At 40.5% G+C, this 27,118-nt stretch overlaps 1 protein-coding gene across 2 annotated transcripts in view; it reads left to right on the top strand.

The window, feature by feature from the left end:
• Positions 1-27,118, top strand: part of LOC136884405 (nephrocan) — a 166,311-nt gene that overhangs the window by 123,505 nt on the left and 15,688 nt on the right. The window contains exons 2-4 of one of the 2 annotated variants that reach the window (XM_068229861.1): positions 3,772-3,881; positions 8,093-8,264; positions 23,290-23,479. In XM_068229861.1, the coding sequence (XP_068085962.1) occupies positions 3,855-3,881; positions 8,093-8,264; positions 23,290-23,479 (389 nt within the window). In that variant the 5' untranslated portion in view covers positions 3,772-3,854. The remainder of the gene's footprint in view (positions 1-3,771; positions 3,882-8,092; positions 8,265-23,289; positions 23,480-27,118) is intronic. The other variant, XM_067156541.2, reaches the window with a different exon arrangement.

Consider the following 27,118-nt stretch of genomic DNA (forward strand, 5'->3'; position numbering starts at 1 on the left):
TTTTAATTTGTTTGTTTTGGTAATGATATAGAGCCCGGATTTTTATGCATTAATAGGTTAGAATGCAAAATTACTGAAGGGAGTAGCAAGTATAGTCTACCTTCACAACCATTGTGCTATGAGGATTGCATAGACATTAGGGGTACGTTTCATCAGAACCCCTATAGTTTATGTTACTCTTGCTACATTGTGGAAGAGCGGGTGGCCGACACTTCCTACCAACCAAATTAGTTTGCAGTCTAAGCTGTTGCTGCATAAAAATCCGGGTTTTAGAATTTGAAAACATTTGAGGAAATTGCTTAATTTTACGTTTTTCGTAGTATGGTGACCCCTACTTTATCTGATATCAAATGTTTTAAGCATTAATATAAAATCTGAAAAATATTTAACGGTGACGGCTGAATGAAAGTTTGAAGTTACACCAACATTTCGAGGGCTAACCTCTTAACATAAAGTTCTATTAATTTGTTCGAAAGTTACATTTTAGAACATTAAAATTACATTAGTAGAGATTAGAAAACCTTCCTCTTCCTTCCGATAGCTTTCAAAGACTATCACTTACGGATATTTAAGCGAATAATACCCGCATATTTTTTTTCGAAAATTGACGCATGAAATTGGGGTTGCGGGTTTTATATGCGTCAATGTTGACATATTTTTTCCAGAATGAACCTTCCTAAAATCAGCGTGCGGGGATTATTCGCGTAAATACGGTAAGTATGACTGCCATTACCTCGAGCTGCTGGATTACTGAAAAACCTAAGACAAGAACTACCGCTGCATGGGAGGAAGGACTGAAGGAAAAGCTGAATACTGGGCTGGTACGTAGAAGGGTACAGATCTGAAGGATTTTTAACAGCTTTTTCCATAACGGATTGGCAGGAGCAGTGTTGAGAGGTCTTCCGAAATTTCAGGAGATCTTCCGAATTTTTTGCAACACACCAGAAAATCCCAACAAATCTTTTTCAGAACTGCTGATTGTCAGTTACGCCACTACTGTACTCAGCTAACGATATAGACACCTTACCTCCAAGCATTCTAAAACAATTATATACAATTTGCAAGTAAAAGATTAAAACCCTATTTGGGATTTTGGCCCGAGGTGACTAGATAGAGAGAAATTTTAAATTACGAAGATTTCAAACTGAAACAGTTTAGAAAATTTCAATGAGTGCAAGTGTGTGCCTCCAGATCATTTTGATTTTTGGGCCAGTAAATTTAACCTGTTGTTTTTCACAAAAGCCCGGTAGAATGGGTATTTGATACCCCTGTAAAATTCAATATAGAGTACAGGTGCCGAAAAACTCTTTCCTCGTCTCACTGCATGACGTTTCATCGATGACATCACACGTGAGGTACTTCCCCGCATTCATTCTGCTGATCCCCTTGTGGCAATACTTTCAGGCCAGACATACATGAAACAGTATTATAGATTGGTAGGTTGTAGCACGAGTATTGACGTTGGTAGAACACAGAAGAATGGTGTAATTGTGGATAGAATAGCACTTGCTCAAGATCCACACACAAGGTCACTACACTTTTGTTGGTTTTGCTATTATCAGAATCAGCTGCAAGTGTTGTGTATGCTACTTCAGTCCCAGTTTGGTGAATTGTGCTTTCGATTTCAATTTGTTTACATTCTTCTTGATATTAGGCTGCAGTCATATGAATGAACAATCTGCCACAGTATGAACAGGAATCAGACCTAGGAATTCCAAATTTCAATTGAAAAATCACATCCAAAAGTGTCCTTATATGTGCCTTCAGTGACATTAACATTAGGTTATTTCTGTCGGAAAAGCTCATACTTTTGCCTCACATTCAGTTGTGAACTTAAGAAACAGTTTGCACTCTATGCCTGGAATAGTGACTTTCTTGTTTTGAAAATGATTCAATACGTCTTTTTTCTAATTTTTTGTCAAAATCAGGAATTCCGTTTGGTCTGTTGGAATGCTTTCCTCTTTTTTCCTGAAGAGGCAAGGTGGCCTTCATTTTTTCCATAAAGGTTTGAACTCTGCAAAGTGTAATACTATATCCATTGCACAAAGTCCTCTGAAAAACCAGTACCTTACCATTTTCCAGAAGTGAGCAGTAAAGAACTGAACACAGGCAACGGGTAGTCTGCCTCTTTACTTCCCCTACTTCAATGCATTGGTGAGCCAAAAATTTTGTTTGGTTATCATAATAAAGCCTGTAGAACTGCTTGAACAACTTAATTTTGCTATTCGCAGGTAAATTTCCGCACGAAAACTTGCAGTGGCAAACGTGTTGCTAAAAATAAAATAAAACCTCCATTAAATCAGAATAAATTAGGCTTACATTTACTTGAGGCCAATTTTTTTTTGTTCACGAATATGACATCATACAATCTGTACTATCTTACTGCAACATCAGCTACATAACCTAAACATATTAATGTGCCTATATTTCAAAATAAAATTGCTCTATAATCATTACTAGAGCCCGGATTATTATGCATTAATAGGTTAGATTGCAAAATTACTGAAGGGAGTAGCAAGTATAGTCTACCTTCACAACCACTGTGCTATGGGGATTGCATAGACATTAGGGGCACGGCTCATCAGAACCCCTATAATTTATGTTACTCTTACTACATTATGGAAGAGCGGGTGGCCGACACGTCCTACTAACGTAATTAGTTTGCAATCTAACCTGTTACTGCATAAAAATCTGGGCTTTAATCACTACATTGATCCGGAAGTCCATCAGGCTTATATAAGAATGGATTATAAATATTTTAAATAGGTAACTTCAATACTGACCGATCAGTTAATACACTTTAAGCATTATATGGATCGGTATCAGTTACCACGTTGTTCTACTTACCGCACTTGGTGGTCGTTTTCCGGAAATAGGTTGCTTATGTTTCGAGATATATGCGCATCCGCTGTCTTTCAGTGCCTTTCATCTGTATTATTTCCTGCAAGAAGAAAGTTTCCCATCCCATGCAGGATCAGTGTTGCCAACTCAGCGGATTTTCCGCCAAATTTGGCGGATTTTAAAATGGAACAGCGGATAAATTTTCCATTTAGCGGATTTTTTGACGTATTTTCAAACTTCTTTTAGCGATTTTCAGCGGTAACAATATCACCTTTCATCACCAGGAGAGGAAAAAAAATAGAACTTAGTTATCATCATCATCATCATCATCATCGTCATCTGTTTACCCTCCAGGTTCGGCTTTTTCCCTCGGACTCAGCGAGGGATCCCACCTCTACCGCCTCAAGGGCAGTGTCCTAGAGCTTCAGACTCTTGGTCGGGGGATACAACTGGAGAGTATGACCAGTACCTCGCCCGGGCGGCCTCACATGCTATGGTGAACAGGGGCCTTGTAGGGGGAAGGGAAGATTGGAAGGGATAGACAAGGAAGAGGGAAGGAAGCGGCCGTGGCCTTAAGTTAGGTACCATCCCGGCGTTCGCCTGGAGGAGAAGTGGGAAACCACGGAATACCACTTCGAGGATGGCTGAGGTGGGAATCGAACCCTCCTCTACTCAGTTGACCTCCCGAGGCTGAGTGGACCCCCTTCCAGCCCTCGTACCACTTTTCAAATTTCGTGGCAGAGCCGGGAATCGAACCCGGATCTCCGGGGGTGGCAGCTAATCACGCTAACCACTACACCACAGAGGCGGACGCTTGCAAACTTAATGTTGAAATTGTATTACTTTTCTACTATGTTTACCACATTTTCTTTAAAAATAGTATGTCAAAAATTTATCTCTGCTAATGATTTCTCTGTTTCTTGATTTTAGATTGTGCTCAACTGCAATTAAGACAATAAGAAAAGACGTATTAGAAGGCGTTACTCCAGTGAGAAATTCTCTCTCACGAAGACATGAATATCTCTACGAGTGCTCTGGTGGTAAGTTAAAATATTACAGTTCCAATTAGTGTAGTTTTGGATGTATTATTTGACTGAGATGGTATTTGGCAATCATATTCTCATAATGTACCTCAAACATTTATTTATAAAAGTCCATAACCTTCTGGTTATATCTTTGGTCACTTTCCACCTCTCACTTCTATACAGCAACGCCGATTTTTACATTTGAGTTGAATATCCTTATCTTCGTTTTTATGCGAATGTGAGGGGATATCCACAGTCAGAATGGAGCACCACAACCCCCAGCCTTTATTTTTTCTTTATATACCACAGTCGTGGCGATAACGAGCCCGCAGACCCCGCAGTCTGCACACAATACAGTATTATTTGTAATATAGCGCGTTATTCCAAACTTACGCCGTCGTAGTGCAGACCTTTCGTCAATAGGAGTACGGTAGCTATTTATGAAAGAATGCGGGTTTCCCAACCTGTTCCAATAATAACCATCCCTTGCTGCCACTCACAACAATAAACAAGGCATCTAAAGTAATTAGCCAGTTCTGAGAACTAAGTAATCAGTGAAGAAGTGATAACAAAGATATCCTCCTCCTTATCTGACACTAAATACTGAAGTTTCGAGCCTTTTTATTACTCTCGTCAGTCAGTGTAGCTAAGTAGGCTTACGATGGACGGTTGACTTGTGATTACTTGGTCCTAGCAACGAGATTATTTCTTAATATTGTGACGGTCAGGGTGTTTTTTTTTTTTTTTTTTTTTTTTTTTTTTTGCTAGGGGCTTTACGTCGCACCGACACAGATAGGTCTTATGGCGACGATGGGATAGGGAAGGTCTAGGAAGTGGAAGGAAGCGGCCGTGGCCTTAATAAATGTACAGCCCCGGCATTTGCCTGGTGTGAAAATGGGAAACCAAGGAAAACCATCTTCAGGGCTGCCGACAGTGGGGCTCGAACCCACTATCTCCCGCTTACTGGATACTGACCGCACTTAAGCAACTGCAGCTATCGAGCTCGGTATTATTATTATTATTATTATTATTATTATTATTATTATTATTATTATTATTATTATTATTATCGTTGAGTCGTTGTTGTTCATTGTAATAATATACAACCTTGCACTACGAAATAAATATTTAACTTTCTTTATCATTGAACGAGGGGCCCATTTTCAATTATTTTGGGGGCACCGAGCTTCTTTGCGTCGCTGCTAACCTCAGTTTTACAGCCGGATGCCTTCCTGACGCCTAAGAGAGTGACCTTAACTTTACACCCGCTATCTTGGAGGGGCTTAACCTAACTTTTTACGCGCAAGACAGTAAGCCTAACCTCATGGAGGAGCCTAACCTCAGTTTTACGGCTGGATGCCCTTCCCGACGCCAATTGCAAAAGATGGTGGCTATACACAGCTCCTTATGAGACGGCTTAAGAGTCCTTGCGCAAGGTGGCGGCTGCCCTTAGGAGACGGCCAAGGGCGCTTGCGCAAGATGGCTGCTATACATGGGCTCTTATGAGACTCCCTAGGGACGCTTGCACAAGATGGCGGCTATCTAATTCTACAGGATAGCGACTATACATAGCTTCCTATGAGACGGCCTAGGGGTGTTTGCGCAAGATGGCTGCTATACACGGGCTCTTATGAGACGCCCTAGGGACGCTTGCGCAAGATGGCGACTATCAAATTGCACAAGATGGCTGCTATACATAGGCTCTTATGAGACGGCTTAAGGGCGCTTGCGCAAGATGGCTGCTATACATAGGCCCTTATGAGACTCCCTAGGGATTCTTGCGCAAGATGACGACTATCTAAGTGCACAAGATGGCGACTAAACATAGTCCTTATGAGACGGCCTAGGGGTGCTTGCGCAAGATGGTTGCTTTAATATTATTTTTGTGTTTCCAAATGTTAGTGCTGTAGACTGTGGTATTAACTGTTCAAATTTAATTTTGATAATTTTATTTATGTAGTTAAACTTTGTCCTTGACGCAAAACAGAATGTCTAGAAAGTCGTTCAGTTTTTCAATAAATATATAGAATTAGATTAAGATTATTTTATATTTGTTTAGATTTAATTAAGTTATGCTTGGTAATATACTTTCTTTCTTTCTTTCTTTCTTTCTTCCTTCCTTCCTTCATTCCTTTCCTTCTTTCTTTCTTTCTTAATCTGCTTACCCTCCAGGGTTGGCTTTTCACTCTGACTCAACGAGGGATCCCACCTCTACCGCTTCAAGGGCAGTGTCCTGGAGCTTCTGACTGTGGGTCGGGGATACAACTGGGGAGGATGACCAGTACCTCGCCCAGGCGGCCTCATCTGCTATGCTGAACAGGGGCCTTGGTGGGGGATGGAATGATTGGAAGGGATAGACAAGGATGAGGGGAGGAAGTGGACGTAGCCTTAAGTTAGGTACCATCCCGGCATTTGCCTTGAGGAGAAATGGAAAAGCACGGAAAACCACTTCCAGCTGAGGTGGCAATCGAACCCACCTCTACTCAGTTGACCTCTCGAGGCTGAGTGGACCCCGTTCCAGCCCTCGTACCACTTTTCAAATTTCGTGGCAGAGCCGGGAATCGAACCCGGGCCTCCGGGGGTGGCAGCTAATCACACTAACCACTACACCACAGAGGCGAACCTCGGTAATATTAAGTAATCATTATTTGTAATTTCACTTTTTATCACAAAGAACGCTGCTGTAAAAGGGATGAAAATTCTGTAGCAAGCAATAAATTAATTTAAATATCCATTTGACCTAGAGTCAAACCGGAATTGTTACGCTTGTTTGTGCATATTTCCTTAGACTTTTTGTTATTATCTTTAAGCCTTTATCTTTAGCTCCTATTTTTAAGTTATTCAGTTAAAGTCAATCAATCAATCAATCAATCAATCAATCAATCAATCAATCAATCAATCAATCAATCAATCAATCAATCAATCAATCAATCAATCAATCAATCAATCAATCAATCAATCAATCAATCAATCAATCAATCATGATCTACATTTTGGCAGTCGCTCAGGTGGCAGATTCCCTATCTGTTTGTTTTCCTAGCCCTTTCTTAAATGATTTCAAAGAAAATGGAAATATATTGAACATCTCCCTTGGTAAGTTATTCCAATCCCTAACTTCCTTTCCTATAAGCGAACATTTGCACCGATTTGTCCTCTTGAATTCCAACTTTATCTTCATATTGTGATCTTTCCTACACCACTAAAACGTATTCGTCTACTAACGTCATTCCACGCCATCTCTCCGCCGACAGGTCGTAACATACCACTTAGTCGAGCAGCTCGTTTTCTTCAGTAACGCTACTCGTTTGTCGGAAATCACCCTGAACAAACCGAGGTGCTTTTCTTTGGAATTTTTCCAGTTCTTGAATCAAGTATTCCTGGTGAGGGTCACATACACTGGAACATTACTCTAGTTGGGATCTTAGCAGAGACATATAAGCCCTCTCCTTTACACCCTTACTACAACCCCTAAACACCCTCATAACCATGTGCAGAGACCTTACCCTTTATTTACAATCATATTTATGTGATTACCCCAATGAAGACCTTTTCCTTATATTAACACCTAGGTACTTCGAGTGACCCCCATGAGGAACTTTCACCCCATCAACGCAGTAATTAAAATTGAGAGAACTTTTCCTATTTGTGAAATTCATAACCTGACTTTTAACCCCGTTTATCATCATACCATTGCCTGCTGTCCACCTTACAACATTATCAAGCTCATTTCAAAAGAAATCCCTGATTTGATTGCCATGTCTCGAAAACATTCTAAAAAAGACATCCGCGTAATCCAGTTCTTCCAATCGGTTATTTAATACTCACTGAATGCCACGCATTCTATTCGTTGCCTCCCTCAACATAAACATGTTTGGCGATAGTAGACATGCCCCTTCTTGCTCCAGATTCTACAGCAAATGTTCAGACAGCTCCCCTTTATGTTGACATTGCCTGTGTAAGACGGACAATGTGTTGTGGGATTCCGAATTTTTCCCTAGCCCTCCACATTTTCCTCCGGTTGACAGAATCAAAGTCCTTCCAATAGCCTTTTCAAAATCAATGAAATATATGTACAAATTACTTTGTACACCGTAAGCTAAATAAATAAATAAATAAATAAATAAATAAATAAATAAATAAATAAATAAATAAATAAATAAATAAATAAATAAATAAATAAATAAATAAATAAATAAATAAATAAATAAATTTTCATTCTCTTTTAGGTGGTGCTCCTTACGACGACGCTGTGTGCAATAACTTTGAGTGAAGAGGTCTCTCCTCTCGCGTGCCCTGACACAGCTCAGAGAGAACTTCAGGACATTTCTCAAATCTTCAAATGTGAAACTTCTTTCGCTCCAGAGAAGGGTGTTGCAATGTGTCAAGGAGATTTTCAATGTGAGTAATCTTGTAGACTGTCCTTTATCTACATTATAGTAAACATTGACCGCCTGTTGGCATTACTGTCTTGATGGATGCAGTATTTTTGTATCCGTCTCTTGGCACAGGCCAGAGCAAAGTGTAGCTTCCACCGAAGTCCCAGTCTCATCCATGGCTGTGACAATATGGAAGCTGCTGGGGTATGGGTGGTGCTGAGTAATGACATTTGGAGCACAACTAGTGTCTGAGTGTTATGAAAGGTGTAGCTCATAGGGTCAGTCGTGCTGCAGTGGCACCTTCTGGTCCAGTGAGGAAAGCAATGGCAAACTACCTCACTCCTCATCTTGCCTAGTACTCCTCATTTGGGCTCTGCCATTGGTTTTTGCAGTTTCCCTATAACTGCATAACCTTTGGTGGTGCTATTTGAGGATCAAACCAGCCTCTGGGCTGATGACCTAACAGACAGGCAGTAAACAATGAAATCCTAAAAGGATACCAAATGCTTATGTACCTCAAACAAACTTTTTAAAAACTGTAATTAAAATTTTGAGATGGGACACTATAGTTTTGTTCGTGCAGCAAACCTATGATAGTTTGTGATTTGTAAAAGGGCGCATGCGTGAATTAGGAACAGTTGGAAACGGTTTCCTATTCCTTCCTGTTGTAACCAAGGTTGAAATTTACAGAACACAACTTTTATTGCTTCACTTTATGATATTTACACAAATAACAGAAATTTATTTTGAAGCAAAAAGGAATATTGAATCTTGAGAAAAGTCTGTCTTTATACAATATGTACAGGTTTGCAGTCTTTATATACACTTCTATCTTGAAAAGATAGTCTTTGTGAATTGACACGTTGATAGTCGAAAACTATCTGGCACACTAACATGAATGTCTTTGAGAGTCCTTGTTTGTTGAAGTGCTTGAATTCCTAAAAAGCAAGTTCAATTGATTGAAGAAATTCCACCTAGCGAAACTAAGGGAGCTTGCGTAAATTAGGGAATGAAAATGGCTTGTAAAAGAATTACGGAACATAGGCAGCGGAAACAGGTAAGGGATCGGTGACCAGAGGTGAAACCTCGTACTGCCAGAAATTCAGTCCACCTGGTCGAAGCACATTTTCAAGAGGAGTAGCCTCCGTGCTCGACGTAGGGTGTATTCTGGAGCTGGACACCGGGGCAAGTGGGCAATTGAGCAGGCAGGGAGCTCCTATATATAGTACACTCGATGGTCAGGCACGCGCACTGAGGGCTGCGCGTCGAAGCTAGCAGAATGATACACAGGCGCGCGTGCAGCTGGCTGGTGGAGCGAGAAGGAAGCGCCGGACATACAACACTTCCTGCGCGAACGGTCATGTAGTAGTAAATATTGCCGTTAAATTTCAGCACCATTCCCAATTAATTTCGATTCGATTTGATTGATTGATTGATTGATTGATTGATTGATTGATTGATTGATTGGGGTTGTGTTCAGAATATTTTATCGTAAATCACTCATTTGGACTGGAAAGCAGGAACATTTGCATGCAACATGCAAGGTACGAATAAAAAAACTTATTTTAATGTCTATATTACCGGTAGACCTACGTCATTTCTACGGAATGTTTACAGAATAGTACTAATAGCTCAAACAGTGACAATAATACTATATCAAGGATGAATGAATATATACAGGACGGTGCTCCACCTCATTTCCAAATTGTTCGTGACTTTCTGAACAACAGACTTCCAGATCGGTCATATCGGGAATGAATACCACGCCCTCATGTCATTGCCTCCACGCTCTCCTGACCTCCTCCTGGAACTTTTTCAAAACATTCCTGTTTGTTTATTATTAGTTGTAACATTACAAAATTATATAGACAGACAGAAAAACTCACAAAGTTTTTTAATGAGCCTACGCGTGCTCGATATGTGCTCCACGAGTGACCCTACACACATCAACTCTATAATCAAGTTTGTTCCACACCCGACGTAGCATGTCGCTCTCAATTTGACCAAAAGCGTTCATGATGCGGGCCCGCATTTCTGTCAGATCAGCCGGTAATGGTGGCGTTAAAAACTGCGTCTTTCATATAACCCCATACGAAGAACTTGGAAGGGGTGAGGTCAGGAGAGCGTGGAGGCCATGACATGAGGTCGTGATATTCATTCCCGATATGACCGATCTGGAAGCCTGTTGTTCAGAAAGTCACGAACATCAACATGGAAATGAAGTGGAGCACCATCCTGTTGGCAGATGAAGTTCATGCTATCGGTCTCCATCTGTGGCATGAGCCAATTCTCCAGCATTTCTAGGTAGATGTGCCCTGTAATGGATTTTTCAGCGGAGAAGAAGGGACCGTAAACTTTAAATTTCGAGATGGCACAGAAAACATTGAGCTTGGGAGAGTCACGAACGTGCTGCACACAGATCCGGGGATTTTCAGTCCCCCAAATTCGTACATTGTGCCTGTTAAATTTACCACTCAGAAAAAATGCTGTCTCGGCACTGAAGACAAGTTTGTCACAAAATCCATCATCTTCCATACGCTCCTGAAAACTTGCACAAAACTCAAAACAGTTCACTTTGTCAGCCGGTGACAATGCTTGGAGCAGATGCAAACGGTAAGGACGCATCTGCAATCTTTTCTTTACGACTTTCCAAACGGTCGAACGAGGCATGTTCATTTCCCTGCTCGCTCGACGAGTTGACTTTTGCGAGCTACTTTCAAAACTGATTCGCACACGCTCAACCGTTTCTTCAGGCACACTAAGCCGGCCTGTTGGTTTTCTTTTGCACAGACATACCGTGATTTTGAACTGTTGATACCATCGGCGAATGGAGTTGGCACTCGGTGCAATGTTGCAAAGTTTGGGCTGGGAAGAATTGAGAGAAAGAAGAAGAGCTGCTCGACTAAGTGGTATGTTCCGAGCTGTCAGCGGAGAGATGGCGTGGAATGACATTAGTAGACGAATAAGTTTGAGTGGCGTTTATAAAAGTAGGAATGATCACAATATGAAGATGAAGTTGGAATTCAAGAGGACAAACTGGGGCAAATATTCATTTATAGGAAGGGGAGTTAGAGATTGGAATAACTTACCAAGGGAAACGTTCAATAAATTTCCAATTTCTTTGAAATCATTTAGGAAAAGGCTAGGAAAACAACAGATAGGGAATCTGCCACCTGGGCAACTGCCCTAAATGCAGATCAGGATTGATTGATTGATTGATTGATTGATTGATTGGATCTTTCCGATAATTGGTTCTAAAGTTTCGTCGCAGGGTTGTCACAGATTGGCTGGAATGAAATTCCAGAACAGCATACGCTTTTTCACTGCTGGTCGCCATCTTTGCATTTGTTGGAGTAGAGGACGCATCATTCTGCCGGATGTTGCAACTGTTGCGCTCTCGCGGGCGTGGGGGAAGCACAAGCACAAGCTATTTAAACTAAACTAAACTAAACTAAACTAAACTAAACTAAAACTAGACTAAACTAAACTAGACTAAACTAAACTAAACTAGACTAAACTAAACTAAACTAAACTAAACTAAACTAAACTAAACTAAACTAAACTAAACTAAACTAAACTAAACTAAACTAAACTAAACTAAACTTAACTTAACTTAACTTAACTTAACTTAACTTAACTTAACTTAACTTAACTTAACTTAACTTAACTTAACTTAACTTAACTTAACTTAACTTAACTTAACTTAACTTAACTTAACTTAACTTAACTTAACTTAACTTAACTTAACTTAACTTAACTTAACTTAACTTAACTTAACTTAACTTAACTTAACTTAACTTAACTTAACTTAACTTAACTTTGAAGGATACTTGCCTTACAACATCAAACACCATCACCATATCTATAATAAAATGGCTAAAAACAATTTACAAAACCACTCAAATCATTTGTGCGCACCCTGTATTTATAATACGATACAGTAATTATTTCATTCTATGGCCTTGCTCTATTCAGAATAACGTCAAATAAATCTAGACTGATGTCATCGATTGAAGATTCACTGGAGTCACTCGTAAATCTAATATCTGACATCTGAAAATATACAAGTTTTTATATCCTCACTGATCTGTCATATTCGTGATTAGTAAGCATAAGTTTACCTACAGTACCTAGACTTACTTACATCGGCAGTTCACATGTGTATCGTGATATTGTTTTTTAAGTTAAGTATATGTGCTAGATGCAAACTAACCCTTCCTGTATTTACATTAAACATAATGTGCGATTGCTACATTTAATTAAGAATTTATTTAAGATTACCACGATCAAGAAATGTTATTTTCAAGAAAGCACGGAACGAATATACACTTTTAAGGATCTGTGCTTTGTGAAGCAGGTGTGACAGGATCTGATGCGTTTGTCTCATTTAGAAATCCGAAACCAATCCCCAAATTCTGCCGACTGTTCTCAAACTGAACGAAACTGGAATTCACAACAGATTAGCGGTCAGAATACCAAACTCTCGCTACACGCTTCAAATGCCGCGAAGTGCATATGCGCATGCGCCTGACAGTTTGGGATAGTGTCGTATTGCTGCACTAGCGGAAGTACTCGTCGTTGACTGGATGATGACTTAACATGCGCACAATTATATTTTGTCCACCCCTCGTGTTGTCCCCCAAATTCTGAGGCACATAGGTGGCTTGTCGTGACGTACCCACTTCCTTGCACCCTCGGCCCTTTGCAGTTTAATATTGTTTTGTATTATTGTTGATACTGATTTGATGTCGTTCCTACACGAGTTTTTCTCATTTCAATAATCACTGTTACTATTTTCCTTGTCGATACTGACTGATACACGAAAGAGTGATTGAATGGGTGGCTGTATTTCAAGAAAATAGAACTCAGAGAATTCGAGTAGGGAAGCTTTATCTGACCCTGCAATCATTAATAGGGGTGTTCCCCTCAAGGCAGTATTATTAGAACTTTATATTTTCTTATCTATATAGATGATATGAGTAAAGAAGTCGAATCAGAGATAAGTATTTTTTTTTGTTGCGGATGATGTTATTCTGTACAGAGTAATAAATCAATTACAAGATTGTGAGCAACTGTAAATAGACCTCCACAATGTTGTGAGATAGACAATATGATGATAATCGGGGTTAAAAGTCAGGTTGTGAGTTTCACTAATAAGAAACGTCCTCTCAATTTTAATTACTGCGTTGATGGAGTGAAAGTTCCTTATGGAGATCATTGTAAGTACAGTAGAAGTCCGATAGTCCGGCACGTTCGGGGCCGGATTACCGAAAATGCCGGACTATCGGGCTGTACCTCTTACTACGATATAGGTTAAGGCGTTTTGCAGTAAAATGTTAATCAGCAGAATCATTTGTTTAATAACACACTCCTCTTTTCAAACGTGTTGTTTCTTATTGCCATTTCATAATAATGCCAGAGTTCATCGATGTTTTTATCTGTAAGTCTTCTCTTTAACATTTGGAGACTTTCCGTCTACAACTTCTCTTTCCATTCTGTCCGCTTGAATTTTTGAAGGCACATTCCCATCCGTTTTTGAACGTGGCTCATACATTCAATGTTTGAAATCTGTTTATTTTATCATATGGTTGTCTTTCCAGTACTCAGTACAGCACACAGCCTTGTAGGCTGAATATTTCCAGAGATACTGTAGAGATATTTAAGTAAGTCAATGCATAACAAATGGATTGTATCAGATACATTTGCACTATTAACTTTGAAATAATAAAAAATACACTTCGATTGGTTTCGACAAATAATGCACCAAATTGTTCACGAGAGATCATTATTAAGGGATAATAACATTTTAAAAATCCTGGAATGGTGCCGGACCATCGGGCGTTCCTGACTGTTGGATGCTGGACTAATGGAATTCTACTGTACCTTGGTGTTAATATAAGGAAATATCTTCATTGGGGTAATCACATAAATGGGATTGTAAATAAAGGGTACAGATCTCTGCACATGATTATGAGGGTATTTAGGGGTTGTAGTAAGGAAGTAAAGGAGAGGGCATATAAGTCTCTGGCAAGACCCCAGCTACAGTATGGTTCCAGTGTATGGGACCCTCACCAGTAATACTTCATTCAAGAACTGGAAAAAATCCAAAGAAAAGCAGCTCGATTTGTTCTGGGTGATTTACGATAAAAGAGTAGCGTTGGAAAAATGTTGCAATTGAGGCTGGGAAGACTTGCGAGAAAGGAGACGAGCTGCTCGACTAAGTCATATGTTCCGAGCTGTCAGTGGAAAGACGGCGTGGAATGACATTAGTAGACGAATAAGTCTGCGTGGTGTTTTTAAAGTAGGAAAGATCACAGTATGAAGATAAAGTTGGAATTCAAGAGAACAAATTGGGGCAAATATTCATTTATAGGTAGGGCAGGTAGGGATTGGAATAATTTACAAAGGGAGGTGTTCAGTAAATTTCCAATTTCTTTGCAATTATTTAAGAAAATGCTAGGAAAGCTACAAATAAGCAGTCTGCCACCAGGCAACTGCCATAAATTCAGATAAGACCTGTTTGATTTGATCTTGATTTGATGATCGCGCGGTTTTTCATCCTGAGACAATCATGACAGAAAGACCATCGTCGCCACTTAAGAATAGAACTGCATAATTTTGACGGAAAATTACCTGTATAATAGGCAGCGCGTTAAATTCTCATTAAGAACCCCTGTGTAGTTTAGAAAACAATGTTTAACACGATAATAATGTTAATACAGGGAACACTAAAGGTAAAACACCTACAATTAATGGTCGTAGGGCGTAATTAAGTAGGATGTAAACAAAAATAGCATTATTATTATTATTATTATTATTATTATTATTCAATGGACATATTTTCAGATCACCTGTTTAAGCACATTAAATAATACTGTCCCTGGTAACTGATAGAAATGATTCCTATACACATTCGACTGGTTTACAGGAAGTTATACTTTCTGCTATTCTTCAGTGCCTTCATGAGTTTAATGGGCACTAGCTACTGAAACGGGAGTGGAAATAACTTCAAGTTGCGGTAGAAACCCATTAATCCGCAGTAATTTAGACTCTAGATTTTCTGAATTAATGAGGGTCCGGATTAAACGAAATAACTTATGAAAGAAGCCATGGAACATATTTAACCATGGAGTGGTCGCAATGGGTCTACGAGACCCGGGCGGACATACTTATTGGTGTTCCTGTTGTTGGAATGCAACGAGCGCTTCCCCATCCCTGGTAGCTTCTTGGCTCCCGACCTTCAACCGAACACAGTATCCCGCTCTCAGTTTCCTTGGAAACTTTGCGCGTACAGGCTGTTCAGGGTCTCGCAGACCCGGTGCGACTGCTAACGTTGGTCAAACTTCGCATTGTTAGTTTAGTACACTTCTCCTTCTTTGTAACAATTTCATTTGCGGAGAACATGGACAACTTGTCTGCAGAATGTGCATATAAATTGATTAAAGTGATGTTTCCCTGTACTTGGATGTGTTTCTAAAACCAATTTAATTTTTATTTTATGAATTATGATACATATTTTACACATACCTAAAAAATCCATATTTTTGTACCAATAGTTCAAGTGTGAAATTCTCAAAAAAATGCTTTTTTAACGCTGTGTAGAAAATAGATGAGAGTGTTGCTTTGTGCATGTAGATGCAGGAAAAAGGAAAAAAAAAATGTGAAATACATTTTGTTGTTACCTTGTTTTACCTTTCACATATTAATAGAAAACAACCAGTTTGTCAGTGTAATTATTAAAATACATTTTTTGGTTAAGAAACGGGATAGTTAATTAGGTATTTTAGTCATGTAGACTGCATTAAAATAAACTAAATAATGTCCTATAATACTATAATTGGAAATAAAGTACTGTATATAAATCTAATAGTAAAGCACTGAGAATAAATGGGTCTGAGAGACCCGGTGCGACCACTCCAGGGTTCAACACCCTGTTCAGTAAAAAGATCGTGTACAGTACAGTATTTTAAATTTAAGATATACAAAGCTTATTTAGTATACAAGATATAATTCAGTATTGTATTAGACCCTACAAAATACAGATTAACTAGGGCAGTACAGAATTACAACATGGCAATCAAGGCACACCTTCATTCACCACACTTGACTCGCTTTCTGGTTTGAAGAAACTGTTCATCTTTTCTTGTCTTCCTTTGACATTAATTTCTTTAGTAATAATTAACTCACGCAGATGCCTCAAACTTTCGAAATATGCAGATATGTTTTCATCATTGTTATCTTCAACGTATTTAATGACAATGTTTCGATGGTCTGTAATCACACTAAGTTTTGACTCCTGGTTAAAAATATCACCTACTTCATCCTGGTCATATTCATTCATTTCAGAGTTTTCTGCAGCGATCAAACTTTCAACGATCTCCTCCTCTGCGTTGTATAGAACACTGCGTTCGTAACTCAGCTTTATACTGTAATTTCATTTATGTATTATTATTACAGCGAGTGTCCAAAAGTCACGGGAAGGGATGTCCTGTTAGAAAATGTGCCATGTTTGACCCCTGAGCGTTGCGTCTAGCTGCGGCGTAACTAACCAGTCTGTCACAGACATCACCGTCGTGAGGTAACCGACATTGAACGTGGAATGATGCGTGAGTCATAGCATTGCGGAGATTACAGCGTCGAGGATGGATCTTTAATATCGCAGAAAGAATGAAACCACCCTCGTAAACCACCACATGAGAAGACTACAGGTGTTTAACGAACGAACATCACGTCGCCTCCATGGAACCATACTGGGCTCTCGACGGGCTGCTGTGAGTCAGATCGCCGCCCAGTTGAATGTTGGGAGTCAGGAACCCATTTCTAGTAGACCTGTAAGGAGGTAACTGCACCGCATAGGATTCACCCTTTGTCCCTTTGCTGATATCTCGACACAGAGCTCAACGACGTGTATGGGCCCATAAACATCGGCAAAAGACCAGGGAGCAGTGGCGGCGTGTGATATGGTACGATGATTCCCGGTTCCAGTTACATCGAGCTGCTAGGCGTGTGAGAGTGTGGCGTATGCCCCACATGAAGCTATGGATCATGCGTGTCAACAAGATTATGTCCAGGTGGAAGGTGGGTCAGTTCTGGGCTGGGCGGCGTTCTCATGGTTGCAATTTGGCCCCACTGTCCGGCTGCAAGGAACGCTGTCCGGTTCACGTTATGTGGACATTCCTTCAGACCATCTGCGTCCCTTTCTGACCCTAGAGTGCCGTGATGGAGATGCCATATTTCAAAAGACAATGCGCCATGTCACCGATCTGTGGTGGCACGCAGATGGTTGGAGGAGCACTCCAGTGAAGTTACGACCATGGATTGGCCACCCAGATCTCCCGATCTTAATCCAATCGAGCATTTATGGGTTGCTGTCGATGCTGATGTACGCTCCATGAACACCGCATCAACCACACAAGACCAATTCTGGCTAGCAGTGCAAGATGTGTGATCCAGATCCCTCCAGAACCTCGTAGAGTCGACGCTTCGCCGTACTGCTGCCGTTTTTAGGAGGAGCAACGAGAAACTCGTTATTAACATCACAGTCAGTGTCTTCCCGGATTAAACGAAGTCCGGACTGGTGGGGTACGCATTAGTGAGCTTCTACCGTATTCTCTTTTTTATGTATTCATGTATTGCTTAAATCGAGGTTAAATTAGGGTACACGTTTGACAGTGTTAGGTTAACTTCATTTGTGCTTGCTAGAAACACTGCTCTGGAGCACAGTTCAAGCCAATTATTCTATTTTTGCTTCCATTTGTAGTTCTGAAATTATTGAAAATAATCTGGTATGGGGAAGTGGATATTTAGTGGGGAATCCAGTACTGGAATAAAACAACAAACTCATTTTACGTCAAAATATTTGCACTTCGGCAATAAGACATTACACAATTTGCGTTTGTTGGGCCTGTTTGTTTTTAAATTCCTACCTGCCACTATTCAACATTTACACTTTCCAAGTTTTATGGCGAAAAGTTTCTTACCAAACACGTTGGGCGCCATTGTTTGTGAAAGCTTTCTTTACCCGATGTCCGTGTCAACCGTAACCAACCAGTAAATCCAAAAATACACTGACTGACAGAGCAAATGCAACACCAAGAAGGAGTGGTTCGAAAGGGATGAAAGTTGGGGAAAAAAACAGAGACGGCACGGACGAATAATTGATGTTTATTTCAAAGCGATATGCAGGTTACACAATGCGCACGGCATCGACTCAGTAGGATGTAGGACCACCGCGAGCGGCTATGCACGCAGAAACACGTCGAGGTACAGAGTCAATAAGAGTGCGGATGGTGTCCTGAGGGATGGTTCTCCATTCTCTGTCAACCATTTGCCACAGTTGGTCGTCCGTACGAGGCTGGGGCAGAGTTTGCAAACGGCGTCCAATGAGATCCCACACGTGTTCGATTGGTGAGAGATCCGGAGAGTACACTGGCCACGGAAGCATCTGTACACCTCGTAGAGCCTGTTGGGAGATGCGAGCAGTGTGTGGGCGGGCATTATCCTGCTGAAACAGAGCATTGGGCAGCCCCTGAAGGTACGGGAGTGCCACCGGCCGCAGCACATGCTGCACGTAGCGGTGGGCATTTAACGTGCCTTGAATACGCACTAGAGGTGACGTGGAATCATACGCAATAGCGCCCTAAACCATGATGCCGCGTTGTTTAGCGGTAGGGCGCTCCACAGTTACTGCCGGATTTGACCTTTCTCCACGCCGACGCCACACTCGTCTGCGGTGACTATCACTGACAGAACAGAAGCGTGACTCATCGGAGAACACGACGTTCCGCCATTCCCTCATCCAAGTCGCTCTAGCCCGGCACCATGCCAGGCGTGCACGTCTATGCTGTGGAGTCAATGGTAGTCTTCTGAGCGGACGCCGGGAGTGCAGGCCTCCTTCAACCAATCGACGGGAAATTGTTCTGGTCGATATTGGAACAGCCAGGGTGTCTTGCACATGCTGAAGAATGGCGGTTGACGTGGCGTGCGGGGCTGCCACCGCTTGGCGGCGGATGCGCCGATCCTCGCGTGCTGACGTCACTCGGGCTGCGCCTGGACCCCTCGCACGTGCCACATGTCCCTGCGCCAACCATCTTCGCCACAGGCGCTGCACCGTGGACACATCCCTATGGGTATCGGCTGCGATTTGACGAAGCGACCAACCTGCCTTTCTCAGCCCGATCACCATACCCCTCGTAAAGTCGTCTGTCTGCTGTAAATGCCTCCGTTGACGGCGGCCTGGCATTCTTAGCTATACACGTGTCCTGTGGCACACGACAACACGTTCTACAATGACTGTCGGCTGAGAAATCACGGTACGAAGTGGGCCATTCGCCAACGCCGTGTCCCATTTATCGTTCGCTACGTGCGCAGCACAGCGGCGCATTTCACATCATGAGCATACCTCTGACGTCATTCTACCCTGCAATTGGCATAAAGTTCTGACCACTCCTTCTTGGTGTTGCATTTGCTCTGTCAGTCAGTGTAATTCCTTTTTAACCAAATCAGTAATGTGTGTGTATTATGAGCGGACATGCCAGTGTTGCTAGATCTAAATGAAATATTTTTGAAGATTGAGTTCGAAAACTATGGAAGATTTAGTTAATTTATTCTATTTTACAGAAAATTAAATGATTAACATTGAACTGAATGGTTTTGACAGATAATTATCTGATCATTAACAACCACTGCATAGTTTTAAAATATTGTTTAACACGATAATAGTGGTAATATTAGTAAGAAGAAGGGGAACACTAAAAATAAAACACCTAATAATAAGGTCGTATTCAAGGACAAGAGTTTTAGGGGGTATTATACAAAGCCTACTTTGATACGAAGGTCTAATTTCGCTATAAGCCTGTTTCATAGACGCTACTTCCTCCAAAGTCGATTTTGGCCGAAGGAGACTTTGTAAGGAACTGAACTGGATCATTTAATGCGTTGCCTATTATACAGATAATTTTCTGTCAAAACAATTCGGTTCAATGTTAATCATTTAATTTTTTGTAAAATATTATAAATGAACTACTTTCTAAACATCTTCCGAAATGTTAACTAATGAAATGAACTGTGTGTGAAGTTGGCAATGATAATAATTGTAATAATAGAAAACAAGAGCATAGCGTCTTTCGTCCAACATTTTTAGTTATTTCTGATCAGGCCTAGAGTTTCATAAGTGTTCGTGCTTTTTTGTTTTTGCTCAACTGTAGAAGAAAGGAAAATATTTTTACTTACTCACTTACTTTACTTATCCGGCGCTACAGCCCTATGTGAGCCTTGGCTTCTTCTACAATATTCCTCCATCTACTTCGATCCTGAGCGGCTGGTCTCAATGGACGGATGTTCTTCTGGTCAGCTTCTACTTCATCACTCCATCTATTTCGGGGTCTTCCTTGTTGCCTTCTTTTTATTTATTCTGGATTTATCTACTTTTCTTGGCATTCGGTCTTCCTCCATCGTTTCCACATGCCCAAGCCATCGCAGTCTGTGTGACCTAATAAATATAACTGTATCCTCCTGATCTAATATATTCTGTATTCCAGCGTTCCTCCTTATCCTCCAACTATTCTGGTCTTGAGTTGGGCCATATATTCATCTCATAATCTTTCTTTAAAATATTCTTAATTTGTTTGCGTCATTAGCTAAAAGATTCCAGGCTTCTGAGCAATATGTAATTACAGGTCTAATCAGGGTCTTATATATTTTAGGTTTTGTACTGTAGGTCTGGGTAAAAAACGAGACTTCAATAATGTAAGATTCGCGTAATAGGCCTTGTTTCTAGCCATTATTATGTATCTCCTCACTTATTTTCTTATTATTCGTGTTTTATTGTCAAATTATCTTGACTTCTTCTACACTCTATAACAGCCTTATGCATATATTAGATTTACTATCTATCATTTACCTCCAGTCCCATCCGTTTTCCTGAGTTCTCCATTTCAATAAACATTCCCTTCAGATATCTATCATTCTTGGCCATTAACACTGCATCATCTGCATACGCACAAATCAGTTTAGATTTACATACAATATTTCAGTTATCCATAATCTCTTTAAGGATCTTGTTAATTGCCAGAGTGGCTGAGAGTGCATCACCTTATCTGACTACTCTATTTAAAACAAACTCATTTCCAATTCTTCTATCCACCATCACCTAATCATCCTAATACGTTTCTGTGGTATTCCTATTGCATCCATATATTCACAAACTTATCTTTGTATTTAGTATAAAATGGTTGTCTATAATGTTCATAGCATTTTTTTTCCATCGTTTGACAGACAACAAATATTTGATCTACCGTGCTCCTATTTCGCCTGAAGCCACAATATCTCTTCAGCATATGGAGTCAGATACAGAGACCACAATAAGCAACTATTACACATTTTCAGAAGCTTTCTTTGCAGCCCAGTATCGTTGCATTCCCTCTCTGGCATCGTGTATAATTCCTGCTGCCCACCCGCTTTATCGAGTATGGTACAAATTTTCTTAGTCAACCGCTTGTCATCCATTCTGAATAGGTGACCATATAATTTGAGTCGTCGCTTCTAATCGATTTCATCAGCCGTTCGGTTTTCTGATATATATATTTAATGCGTTTTTCCCTCTAAGGTGCACGTAGAGCCATTAGTTAACACTGGTTTTCTTGTTATTCTTATCTTCCCAAAACTTCCTCATCGCTTCACTGTGGGCTTATATTCTCTCTTGTCTCCAAGCAGTTTTGAGTTTCAAGTTCCTGGTTGTTGGTTGTGAACTTGTGTGAATTGATTTTCTATCTTAATGTGGTATTAGGGATTAAATGAAACTTAATTATTCTGATGAAATATAAGCGTGAAATTAATTTAAAGTGTCCTGTAAGATATTAATTTTAATGGTAAATAATAACCTACTAAAACATCTAGAATGGCTAAGACGCTGCGTAAATTCAGAGAATTTACTACAGATAAGAGTATGCTAACATATATTCCTGAAATTGAAGGGGGGAGACCCAGCTTAACACGGGGAAAATAGGCCAATATTCATTCGATTGTTATATATGCTACAAATATTGTTGACAAATGCTGCACATATCCTAGGATTGGAATGCTTCAGAGCAATCAGAAGCAACTTCAATAATGTCAAAATTATAATTATAACATTGTAAAGTAAAATGTTCAAAATTTCCCGCGTTTTTAACAATATATTACGGTATCCTTGATAACTCTCTTACTGTTCCACGGATAATTATGATTTTTCCAGAGTTTCCTCCCATAGTGTTGTACTACAATCTGTACCTCATTCAGATCAACAGGATTTAAATTAGATTTTATATAACATATTTAGTTACAAAAATATTAATATTGTTTGGTGCTCGGAATAAAAACCCGACAAAAAATCCAAATCACAGTCTATGTTAATGATTGAGGTTCATTTTGTATCTGGAGGTTTGATACACACTTTAAAAAAGGAAAAGTACGAAAATTCGTATAAACTTGGTTTTTATAAGGGAAACAGTGATATATTGTTAGAAAGGCGGGAAATTTTGAACATTTTATTTTAAAATATTAAAATGTTTTAAATTTTGACATTATTGAAATTGCTTCTGGTTGCCAGAAAGCACGCCAATACTGGGATATGTGCAGCAATTGTCAACAACAATTGTAGCATATTTAACAATCGAATGAATATTAACCTATTTTTTCCCTTTGTTAAGCTGGGTCTCCCCCCTTGTCAGAGTAACCTCCTCATTAAGGGCTAATTCAAAAAGTGCGAAATATTGTTCAGAAATTAGTTAAGTAGTGCGAATAGGGGGCAGGGCACAAACAAAATTCAAACATAAATGTATCTAAACAATTTTAGAAAGTGTGACTTGATAGAATCTGAATGATGTTCTTTCAAGAAAAACATGTAATTCTTTGTTTAACAGTGTTTTTCTTACAGGATGTTATAACTAGTTTAAGAAAGACTGAAAAGCTGTGCTTTTAGATCATTGTAACAAAAATGTATTTCCTACTTTTGTACTGGTCAAACGCTGAACAAACATTAATGTAAAATCAATTTGTATTTTTTACAGATGGCTCAGTCACTTTGGCATTCAAGATCCTCGAGAAGGTTCCTGAAAGTACAGCTATGTGCTTAGGCCTACAATACCTTTCTGTGAATAATTTGGATCTGGATCGTAGTGAGGGTCGCATATACTGGAGATTCGACTTTAATCCTTTACTAACCGTCGGTATTCTGACAGTCGACCACCTTACTAACAGGTAAGTCTACCCTTGTTATATCTTCTTCAGTGTGTTGGCAGGGTCCACGACATGGATTTATTGTCTACGTTTAGCTCAGGGAAGAAATTGACAATCTTCAGATCTTTGTGAAGCGTATCGGCCCATCGCTGTTTTGGTCGTCATTTCAATCTCCTACCGGTGACTTTCTAACATGAAACCCATCTTCGCGATAGTGTCGGACTCTGCCCTCTGTACATGTACAAAACATCGTAGACGATTCTCGCCCATTTTCTTTTGAATCGGTGCAACGCTGATTTGATGTGCAATTTTAAGAAGTGTGTTACTTAACAGCGCTATTGAGGGAGATGATGAAAGTGCATTTCCTTATTGCCCACACATTACTGTATTACTTATGATATGTTGTCGCGTTTCAAACGTGAAACCGGGTTCGTCTTCAGAGCAATAGCACTAACAGCAGGCAATGGTATGTTGATAAACGGGGTTAAAAGTCAGGCTGTGAGTTTCACTAATAAGAAAAGTCCTCTCAGTTTTAATTACTGTGTTGATGGGGTGAGAGTTCCTTAGGGGGATCATTGTAAGTATCCAGGTGTTACTAGAAGGGAAGAACTTAATTAGGGTGTATGTTGTTTTATGTTGGGTATTCATCCCGAAGGCTGGTTTGATCCTCCACAGCTCCACCAAAAGCTATCATAGACGGTCTAGGCGTCACTGGAGAGACATACTAGCGAAATGAAAAGTGATGTAGTTTTGCCGTTCCTTTCCTCACCGAGCCAGAAGTTGCTATTGCATATCAGTCTGCCAAGCCCAGTGAAATGCATGCGCCAACCGACCCTAGGAGCAACATTTTCACACCATTCATAGCAGGGACTGGCTGCATAAGGAATTATATTACTAGCAAGGATGAGACTAAGACAGATCAATGAAAGTAACAAATTGCTCTAGGTCATTCCAGAAGACATAGTGCACTGTAAACACTAGGTCTTGCCAGCAAGGACACTTAACTTGGGTAAAAACATAAATAGGATTTTAAGTAAAGGACACAGATCTCTGCACATGATTATGAGGGTATTTAGGGGTTGTAGTAAGATGGTGGTGATTATTATTGTTTTAAGAGGAAGAAGTGTTAACACTAATCAGAGTGAAAAAATTGAAGGGAACTGGCACTTCGAAAAATGAAGGTATCGGCCAAAGAAAGACAAGGGCCACACGTGCGTGAAGATGAAAGACTAGCTAGGCCTCGAGTGTTTTAATACCGTCGGGGTCGTAAAAGCTGACCAAGAGAGGTCCGTTAGGATAGATGAAATTGAGGAGCCTGACACACGTTAGTTGAGGCAATGCCAGGACTCAGATGAGGGCCCCGTGGACGCTAACCCTCGCTCCCAAGTTCAGAGCACTTGGGGCCCCCTTTAGTCGCCTTTTACGACAGGCTGGTACACGGTAGGTGCTATACAACCGCCTCCACCCACAGATGGAGGGGTTGTTGTATCGATGCAAAGGAGGGAACATATAAATCTCTGGTAAGACCCCGAGTGGAGTATGGATCCAGTGTAAGAGACCCTCGTCAGGAATACTTGATTCGAGAACTGGAAAAATCCAAAGAAAAGCAGCTCTGTTTGTTCTGGCTGATTTCCGACAAAAGAGTAGCCTTACGAAAATGTTGCAAAGTTTGGGCTGGGAACACATGAGAGAAAGGTGACGAGCTGCTCGAGTAAATGGTATGTTCGGAGCTGACAGTGGAGAAATAGCGTGGAATGAAACTAGTAGACGATTAAGTTCGATAAGTGTTTTTAAAAGTAGGAAAGATCACACTGTGGAAGTTGGAACTCAAGAGAACAAACTGGGGAAAATATTCGTTTATAGGTAGTGGAGTTAGTGATTGGAATAATTTACCAAGGGAGATGTTCAATAAATTTCCAAATACTTTTCAATCGTTTAAAAATGTCCAGGGAAACAACAGATAGCGAATCTGCCCTCTGGGTGACTGCAGATCATTGTTGATTGATTGATTGATTGATTGATTGATTGATTGATTGAAACTGCCACTTTTTGAAACGCATCAGATATTCCCCAAGGACTGTTACCTTAGAATTCAATCCTATGATACCTATTTCCTGGACAGCTGCCTCTGTGGATCCGTGGTAGAGTGTCGGCCTCCGGATCCCAAGATAGCGGGTTCAAACCCGGCAGAGGTAGTCGGATTTTTGAAGGGCGGAAAAAAGTCCATTCGACACTCCATGTCGTACGATGTCTGCATGTAAAAGATCTCTGGTGATACATTTGGTATTTTCTTTCTTTCTTAATCTGTTTATTGTCCAGGGTTGGCTTTCCCCTCGGACTTAGCGAGGGATCCCACCTCTACCGCCGGGCAGTGTCCTGGAGCTTCAGACATCGGATTGGGGGATACAACTGGGGAGAATGATCAGTACCTCGCCCAGGCGGCCTCACCTGCTATGCTGAACAGGGGCCTTGTGGAGGGATGGGAAGATTGGAAGGGATAGGCAAGGAGGAGGGAAGGAAGCGGCCGTGGCCTTAAGTTAGGTACCATCCCGGCATTCGCCTGGAGGAGAAGTGGGAAACCACGGAAAACCACTTCCAGGATGGCTGAGGTGGGAATCGAACCCACCTCTACTCAGTTGACCTCCCGAGGCTGAGTGGACCCCGTTCCAGCCCTCGTACCACTTTTCAAATTTCGTGGCAGAGCCGGGAATCGAACCCGGACCTCCGGGGGTGGCAGTTAATCACGCTAACCACTACACCACAGAGGCGGACCATTTGGTATTTACCCGACAAAATTAATTAAATCTCAGCCATAGACGCCCAAGAGAGATCCGATTTACTCTGTCTGCCATCTAACGGACCTAGAGTAAAACGGAACGTCGAAATTGACGAGCAGACAGCCAGATGGCGTCAAATCGAAATGTCTGCACACGGTAGCTAAGGCCATACGATTATTATTATTTATTTATTTCCTGGATCATACATGTTCATAGGAGAGACTTATATTTCGAATTTTCCACATACTGGTTGTCTAAATATAGGCTATTTCTAGATAGCATTGGTTCTATTACTCAAAATAAATGATTCTCTACGTTGTTATTTTTCAATACGATAATAAAAATCCGAAGGCTATGTTTATGTAATATAGGCTTGTTTACATCCAACTGATGCGTCGGGCATGTTGATTTTGTATTAAGGTCTGATACTATTGTATATGATCTTGCTCCGACCGTAACATAGAAAGATTAAAAACATGGCGGCTGAAGAGCCGGGCTGCTGATATTGGCTAACACTATACATACATACGTAGGTATTTGAAGGATGAACTTCTCCGTCAAAGGTGAATAAACAGGAACTTTTCTGCACTGGATATTGGCCACACATTCAGTAACTCAATCAATCAATCAATCAATCAATCAATCAATCAATACTGATCTGCATTTAGGGCAGTCGCCCAGGTGGCAGATTCCCTATCAGTTGTTTTCCTAGCCTTTTCTTAAATGATCGTAAAGAAATTGGAAATTTATTGAACATCTCCCTTGGTAAGTTATTCCAGTCCCTAACTCCCCTTCCTATAAACGAATATTTACCCCAATTTGTCCTCTTGAATTCCAACTTTATCTTCATATTGTGATCTTTCCTACTTTTAAAGACACCACT

Source organism: Anabrus simplex, chromosome 12 (genome assembly GCF_040414725.1).
Source record: "Anabrus simplex isolate iqAnaSimp1 chromosome 12, ASM4041472v1, whole genome shotgun sequence".
Taxonomy (NCBI): Eukaryota; Metazoa; Arthropoda; class Insecta; order Orthoptera; family Tettigoniidae; genus Anabrus; species Anabrus simplex.